Below are 8,681 nucleotides of genomic sequence, written 5' to 3' on the forward strand. Positions count from 1 at the left end.
GGAACGGAGGGAGTAGTTATTGAGATGCACATTCTTCATATTGTAGGGAAGACAAAGAAATTTCATTTACTATATTGTGCATATTCTGTCATTTTGTTATTACAAATTTACAAATCCGACCACACCGCACTATTGGCTGGCTCAGGCGGGTCTCTAGCAGTACGCGTCTACTTTGGACAATTTCTAATATAGCAAACAAATACTAGCATCAGTTGTGTGTGATTGCAAGGTTGTTTGATAGCTTTATTTGTGTCAACTTTTTGGTGACCCAAAGTACACATCCACCGACACAAATTATAACTTCTAGTAGTAGCAAATACTAGCAGTACGCGAGCACACAACACTGTTGAAAATAAATATGAAATATGAAATGAAAAAGAAAGAACGCCTGAGATCTAAACGTAACTGTTGAAAGTATACAGCCCCTCCCTCCCTTCACTTATAATCCACGACTACTGTAGTTTGCATTCAAACAAACGATACGAGCATAGCAAGGAACCGTATGTAGGAGTATGTATATACACAGTAGCAAGGAAAATCTATTCTACACGGCTACCATAGTTCACCGCGCAAGTTACCATTTATGAGGAGTCGGCAACTCAAACTTCAAAAGAAACCATGAAATGCGCATTCAAGAAAACCCCCAAAGTGTTTCCTCCAAAGAAAAACTTCAAACTGGATGTGTTGGCTGCTGTGCCTTTCTTCTGAATCATTTCCGCTTAGCACTCTCTTCCGCTCTAGTAAAAGCATCAGTGAGCACATCAACAGCCCAATCCTTGGCATCCTCCTGCAAGGCAGACATGTCAAGACAAGTCTTAGCATCAAGCTCCGAAGTGAAAGGCGGGTCAAACCTTCAAAATGTATGCAGGTTGTAACTCTACTGGGTTAGGTAAGGACGTGGGTAAAATCAAGACATTCGAAAAGAGATGACTTTGCTGCCTACCTTACCAACACTGAGATGTGAAAAGAGATGCGCGTAAGGGAGAACAAGGCAAAATTGATCCTACACACGCACACTCACATATATATCGAAAAGCAATACAATATATATAAACCTTGCTTTTAAACTAATAAAGGCATGTTTGGGTGACTAATACCTTCAGAATTACTACACTGATTAATCAAAATATATATATACCAAAAACTGCAAGCTTGTTTCCTCAAGATGTATTTTGGCTACAGGTTCTATTATACTCTAGAGTAAATGTCTACCACAGTCACTCAAATCATACAGAATATAAAAGGTGTACCAAATGCTCAAAGCTTCCACACAAGGTGGGGCCTGGGGAAGGGAATTTCTAGACAGCCTTACCCTTGCACAATAATTCTGCAAGGAGGTTGGCAGAATTTAACCAAATAACTAAAGAGGACACAGGGTAAACCAAATCTAGCACCATAAATGCACAGGTGACCCTGATAGTTATATAGAGGAGCAAGTTGTTGAAACATGGAACAGTAGTATCTACTATGAATCACCAATACATCTGTTTTCATCATGGAAGCAAGACTGTGGATCCAGTAAACTCACTTCAAAGTGATATAATATACCATCAATTATCGTCGAATTAGCGTATGAAAATTCATCTATGAGATTATAACAACGAAGTTCTGTCAGCTACTTACCAGCCGCACTTTTTCCCCAGTTCTTAAGCAGGCATGTGGACGAGCTAACTTTGATTCAAAAGGGGTCCTTGGCCTGACTTCTTGGATTTCATCCCACTCTTCACGTGAAAGCATCCTTACTGTTCCTTGCTCAGGGTGACTATTCTTTATCTTGCGTTCTCTCCTTTCTTGGTCTGTGGCTTCATGTTCCTACCCAGAAAACATGGAAAAGGTTCAGAACATACCAAATTCAGAAGAGAAAGAAGATCTTCTGAACACATGCAAACAATGCTGAGTTAAATTATTTAATTGACATGTACAATATAGGGTAGGTAGATAATCTGGCAAACAGCAGGCTTGATGATTACAAGACAAGGACACACATATCTTATCATGAAACTCTGGGTGACTATTAGTTCATGAGATAACTAACATAAATTTGTTTGAATATTTCTTGAATGAAGCCATTAAAAGGGGAGAGACAAAGTCGAACTGTAACATCGAAGAAAAACAACTATACCTGGATAGCACAAAGTTAGAGATGCTCTATGCACTACTCTTCCATGGAAAGATAATCATTTGACCCACTAAGAAATCTTGGAATGTCTCTTCTCTAAATGTATTTTATCCATTGTTAACAGTACTAGCATAAATAAACCACTCCAAAATTCTGCTCCTTCTGAGAGGTTACATTTCTACAAGCTCACATGTCTTGCAGCCACTCTATAATTATGCTTGTATAATTATCAATTATCAGAGCAAGGCAAGTCCAATGCTGAGTGCTAACCTGTACATTCAGTTTTATCTAAAAGTAAATGGAACATTCCATTCCAGTGCCAAGTGCTGCGTTAGAAACTTTAGTTGAATGCATAAGACTGCAATTATTAGCTATGAATGCGCCCATTCAGAATTTATGTGTACGACAGCTTGAACCTTAGCATACAATTTCTGATCAATTTACTGAACTGACATGACATAAACTTTAGAAGCACATAATCTGATTATTAGCACATGTGTATGCATGACAGGGCTGTATTACGCAGTTGTAAGCCAATCATTTGGGGACAGTGGAAGGAACAGAGCAGATGGAGAAGCTATAACTTAGAACTATCAAGTGGGTAGAGTGGTAGATGAGAGCTTAGTGTAACCGTTGATTTACGTTGATATCTCATATGCTTTTGGTTTATTACTCAAGATGGTTTTCTTGCCGACGATGTTCTCAAAATCATAGGTCGAGTTATTAGGTAGTATTGAATTTCAGGATTGATACTTCAAAAAGGGTTTTACTGCCACTAGGCTCCTTATGGTTAAAGATAATCTCCATTGCTTCTGTAGTCAGTCTTTAATTTCATTATTCACATTACAAACTTGAGTTTAGTTGTTTTTGTTGGCATTTGACGCTGTCCTAGATAATTAAATTTTAATCTTAGGTGTTCTTATACGATGTGATCTTGTAGCACTATAACCTTCTATGGAATGTTCTGGTCGCAATACCCAGATCTACATTTGTTTAACTATCTACAGTACATCTTTCTGGGAGTGGATAAACGAACAGGAATTAAGGGAGGGAGTGAAGGGGAATTTTGTATGCGTGGGGGGTGGAGGATACCATCATGAGGAGCTTGGTGAAGAGGGCGACGGCGGCGGCGGTGAGGATCATGGGCAGGGTCACGGAGTCGAGCCATTTAAGCGACTCCGGCGTCGGCACGAAGAACTCGTCGCGCCCCGGGTCGCGCCGACGCCGCCGAGAGCGCTCCCGCTCCGCCACGCTCAGCCGTAGAAGATTCCCCGTAGATCCCTCGGCCAGCGCGGCCTGCCTCATGGCCGCCCCTCCCCGGCGCAGCACCGTCCGCAGCATCGCTGCCTCCACGCCGCCGGCGACTTAGACGGGACGACGGGGCCAGGGAAGTGGAGCAGTCTCAGGGGACGTGCGCGTCCTTCGCCGTCCGCGCGCTCCCAGGACCACCTATCGACGCACGATGCGCCGCTCGCCTGATTCCCCCCGGCCGCGGCGGCGGTCGTTTTCGCCGGGGACGTCGAAGAATGCGAAAGGCACACCGATTAGGCTTTCTGGCCCATGCTTCTTCTCTTTTTTTGAGTAAAGGCCAACGGTTTCTCTATCGGGCAATCCGCCGAGCCGGCACTAAGGGCATCTCTAATAGTTTGTATGTGAGTTTGTTAGTAAAATATGTCATGTCATCAACCAACATCTTAATATACAACAACTCTTATGAGTTGTATCACTTTGTCCAATAGGATATGAGATAATAAATGGGGTACTCTCTCATTCTACATTGGAGCTTGTACAATGGATGTTGATTCATGTACATACAACTTTCCTCTCTTTTCTCATTTATTGTATGACACATCATCAAAAATCTTATGTGGCAAACTCTACCAACAACTATCTTACAATCATTGGAGATGCTTTAATGGGCTTTGGCCTGTCCCATACGCGATTTGTGTACAGAAGAGTCAAGGGTGCGTGACGTGCGTCTAAGCTTGGCTATTCCCTCAAAAAAAAACTATACCCTCTTCTTCTTCTTCTTCTTGAAAAAGGAAAAAGAAAAAAGCTTTACCCTTATCTGTTTCTCAATAAAAAGACGCGACTAACGTCTGACTGGTCACTCAATTCAAACATATCCGAACAATTCTACCTCACCTCCCTCCTGCGACCTCCCGCGAAACAACCAAAGGCTATGAGGCTCACCAACACTACCCCGCCTCCCTTCGTGAGGCCGATGCATCTCTATGAGGCTCAAGTTACAAGGCCATGACAACGCCCCTAGCCCACCTTACGTCACGGATGACCTACCACCCAAACCCTACCCTGAGTCCTTGACATGCATGTAGCTTTTGTCAAATGTTCGGCAGGCGCAGTCTTCGTAGCTTCTAGAGTCCACCTTGATGAGAATGAGGGCCCACAGGCCCAGCCTGAGGACTATGGGCCGACTAGGTTAGCACCCCCTAGTCTAGAACACCGTCATTTTTGTTTTTAGTCTTTCTTCGATTTCTTTCTGTTTTATGGTAACACCAATGCCCTAATTCCTTAGAATTACTTTTGTTTTATTTTTATTCATATTCTTTGTTTGCTTAGGGTACACCAATGCCCCTAATTCATTCTGCCTTAAAATAACTCTTTTTGTTTATGATTATGACTAATGGGAATAAAAAGTGATTGTGAGTGCCGTTCATCCACTTTAAAGCTTGAAGCTGTAACCAAGTGCATGACCACTTGCTTTAATTAACACAATTTCTACACATGTATATATAGTTGTTTTTGCATATTATGGAACAGTGCAATTTCTACATAATCTATATGCAAAATTTTCTTTTTTTTCATTTCCTTTGTTTTTAGGGTTGCACCAATGCCCCTAATTCAGTTTTACCTTGTAATAACATTTTTTTTGCTTTGTGTGTGTTTATGATTGCATGTAGTTTGAATAAAAAGTGATTATATGGTATCGTACATCTGGTTTGCAGTCCATAGTTTTAATCAAATGCGCGACCACAGATGTGAATTAACACTTGACATCATATACACACTATTTTTGGAAAATTTTGTGCAAGTCTACACGTGTCGTCAAAGAAAATCTAGTAACAATATAGCAAAGAAAAAGTGAGTTACACCAAAAAAATCATTTGACTTACAGATAGTCGCTCCTATCTATTTATCCTTAGAATACTTTTTATTTATGTTTCTATTTTCAGTTACGTTTTTATTTTGAGTAACCTCATATTAACGATTCTTTTTTCTTCAATGGATTTTTATACTTTGAATATTTTTTGAGTAATTTTTTAACCAACATCACTACTAGAATTCTCTCTCTCTTAAATAGTTTTTTCTTATTTCGTTTTCAACATTCTTCTTTTGGGTAACACCACTCCCATGCGTTTTTTCTTACTTAGATTGAAAATTATTCTTTCTTTTCTTTCTTTTCCATTTCTAGGTTAAAATTAATTGTTTTTTAAGTCTTTTGTATTTGATGGGCGCTTGGAAAAAAAAATAGTTCAGTCAATTTTTGTATGCGTGTTTGCTTCTGTTTCTTTTCCTTTTTCCAGCCGGCTTTTATTTTCCTTTATGTGTACATTTTGATGTTGTGTTTGTGTAAGTGTATGCATGCAAATACAATACAATATGGGTGTAAATTATACTGGAAAGCAATTTTTCCATATTATATGATTATTTTTTCTTGCATATTATAAAAAATGCATTTTTGTGTAAATTATGTGCAATTATTTGTCATCATTTGTTTTAAGTTTTGTTTTTCATTCTTTTTCTTATAGGCTAATACCAATGCACTAATGCATTTTGTCTTAGAAAGTTTTATTGTATACACACAAGTAGATATGGTATCCATATTAATTATACTCGATGCAAATATTGCACTATCATATGCTTACTTCTATGCATAATATTAAAGTGTAATTTATGTGCAAATTGTGTGCAAGTTTTTTTTCATTCTTATTTTAAGTTTTTTTTCACTTTTTCTTTAAGGTTAATACCCATGCCAATAATCCATTCATCCTTATAATTTAATTTATTTTGTTTTAGTTTTCACAGAAAAATATAAGAATGGATGAAGAAGATGAATATTGGACATTGGTTTTCAAACTAATGTTCTCAATGAATTTGATTGAATGTCAAAAAATAACTGAGACGCCTAATAGATAGTTGACCATTCTTTTTTTGTTTGTTCTTGTCCATTTGTAGATTGTTCTTGTTCAGTTCATTAATGTGAATAGATTTTTTATTATTATTTAAATGACTACATGGTACTTTAATTTGCTCGTAGTATTTTGAACTGCAACAATTTTGTTTAAGGGCATGTACAATGGTGCTATCTTAGAAGTGTCATGTAGGATAAATGATGAGGTGAAGAGATAACTCATAAGAAAAGGCTTGTCTTCTCTTATTTAAGAGAAGACAAGAGATGATCTCTTAGTACAATTTGTCTCGCCATGTTTTAAGAAATGACAAGTTATTGAAGACAAGGCTAAGATATAACCCATTGTAGACATACTTTTTTGTCATCTCTAAAATACATGCAAACCTTAAAATAAGACCGCCTTATCAACCATTGTACATGCCCTAACCAACTAGTTGGGTTGATCTCAAACCCACATCTTAAAGCAATTTGATGTGACCAATGCAATTTATTGTGTGATTCTAATTAAAAGATTTAGCATGATGGTTGCTAAATGTAATACACCAAAATTTGGGTCTTAATTCCCCCTTTTCCCCTCAATTTTTTTTAATTTATGATGTATTGCGCTCCCTTTCCAAATTAGAACCGAAATTGTTGTGTGTATGATGAATAGTGCATACGATTTTCGTAGACATAATCTCACTCGTCCTTCCAATTGATCAAACGGCTGCTGATGACTGTCGTACATATATCGTACAAAATTCGTCGTACGTGTAGCAGTTCTTAATTAGAACTGAGGTACTAACACGCGCCCATGATTTCCCGCAAAAAGGAAAAATTGTACGTGTTCATGATGTCATCCATGTACATCTACTCCTACATGTCAATCCGCCGCCCTTGGGGTCGCAGTCAATAGCTGACGTGATTCTGATCCGCCCCTGTTATTATTATCTATTAGTTAAATGCCCGTTTGTTGCTACGAGCAACAATATAGATACATGAATTGAATAAAATCCCATTTAGCACTGAGATGAAAAATAAAAACTGAATAGCAGTATGAGACGTTAATACCATGTGTATAAGAAAGATCCCTGTGACTGTAAGCGAACCCTGTTGACTAATCGTAAAATCAATTAGAATGGAAAGATACATGCAAGATGTGGGCAAATTTGACATAAAAAGAATTCACAAAGTGAACTGGTTTGAAAAAAATCGCTCAGCTGACCGTTTTGTGTGGCGCCCGACACGAAGACGCCACACCCTACTATGCAGCGCCCAGTTTGTCGACGTTGCACATCTGTCCAGTGTGGCACCTTCGGGCCCGCACCACACAGTGCAGCGCCGAGAGCTAGGCGCCACACCTGTAATGTGCAGCGCCTGCATGCTAGGCGCTACACTTGTTATGTGCAGCGTCTAGCTCTTAGGCGTTGCACATGCTGTTACTAGTTGGCTGGCTGGCCCCCTCCCCCCCCAACCCCCCCCCCCCCCCCCACACACACACCCCCCAATTCCCAACCCCATCCCATCCGAGATTTGCCCCATCTCCCCCTCTCTCCTCTCAAATCCTTGTCCAAATCTTCCAAATTTGAAGATTTTGTCCGTGGATTTGGACCCAATCCCTCCCTCAAGGTAATCTCCTGCTATCCCCTTGTTTTGATCCAGGAAAATGCTAACATTTGATCATTGGTTGTTAGTTTGGGGAAACCCTAGTTTTTTATGGATCTAGAGATTTGTATGGAGATTTGAGATGTTTGGTTGCCAATTTCCTAGGATTAGGGTTGTTAGTATGTTAGGGTTAGAGTTATTGGTGTTGTTATGTTGGTGTTAGGGTTAGGGTTGTTAGTATGCGAGGGTTGTGCTTATGGTCATTGTTAAGTGGGGTTTAGGGTATGTATTCCGTGTTAATCTTCGGGTGAGTACTTATGGAAGATCTTGGGGAACGTAGTAATTTCAAAAAATTTCCTACAATCACGCAAGATCTATCTAGGTGATGCATAGCACCGAGAGGGGAAGAGTATGTCTACGTACCCTTGTAGACCGAAAGCGGAAGCGTTATGACAACGCGGTTAATGTAGTCGTACGTCTTCACGATCCGACCGATCTCAGCACCGAACGTACGGCACCTCCGTGTTCAGCACACGTTCAGCTCGATGACGTCCCTCGTACTCTTGATCCAGTTGAGGCCGAGGGAGAGTTTCGTCAGCACGACGGTGTGGAGACGGTGATGATGAAGTTACCGGCGCAGGGCTTCGCCTAAGCACTATGACGATATGACCGAGGTGGAATGTGGTGGAGGGGGCACCGCACACGGCTAAGACAACTGTCAAATTGTGCGTTCTAGGTTGCCCCCTGCCCCCGTATATAAAGGAGCAAGGGGGAGGCCGGCCGGCCCTCATGGGGCGCGCCCCAAGTAGGATTCCTACTAGGAAT

At 40.3% G+C, this 8,681-nt stretch overlaps 1 protein-coding gene across 1 annotated transcript; it reads right to left on the reverse strand.

Annotated features, from left to right (window-relative positions):
• Positions 1–366: 366 nt before the first annotated feature.
• LOC125509665 (uncharacterized) lies at positions 367–3,722 on the reverse strand. Its single transcript, XM_048674681.2, has 3 exons — positions 3,212–3,722; positions 1,624–1,812; positions 367–787 (listed from the first exon to the last, which is right to left on the reverse strand). The coding sequence occupies exons 1-3, from the start codon at positions 3,458–3,460 to the stop codon at positions 710–712; spliced, it is 516 nt and encodes a 171-aa protein (XP_048530638.1). The 5' UTR covers positions 3,461–3,722; the 3' UTR covers positions 367–709.
• Between the last annotated feature and the right edge of the window lie 4,959 nt (positions 3,723–8,681).

This window comes from Triticum urartu, chromosome 5A, assembly GCF_056163025.1.
Source record: "Triticum urartu cultivar PI428250 chromosome 5A, HENAU_Tu73, whole genome shotgun sequence".
Lineage (NCBI taxonomy): Eukaryota > Viridiplantae > Streptophyta > Magnoliopsida > Poales > Poaceae > Triticum > Triticum urartu.

What these genes read in the sequence shown, in the direction of transcription:
- LOC125509665 (XM_048674681.2), bottom strand. Translation starts at nt 3,460, where the DNA reads ATGCTGCGGACGGTGCTGCGCCGGGGAGGGGCGGCCATGAGGCAGGCC. An exon ending in TCACCAAGCTCCTCATGATG is followed by an intron (nt 1,813 to 3,211) that starts GTATCCTCCACC and finishes TTTTCTGGGTAG; the next exon opens with GAACATGAAGCCACAGACCA. An exon ending in CTGGGGAAAAAGTGCGGCTG is followed by an intron (nt 788 to 1,623) that starts GTAAGTAGCTGA and finishes TCTGCCTTGCAG; the next exon opens with GAGGATGCCAAGGATTGGGC.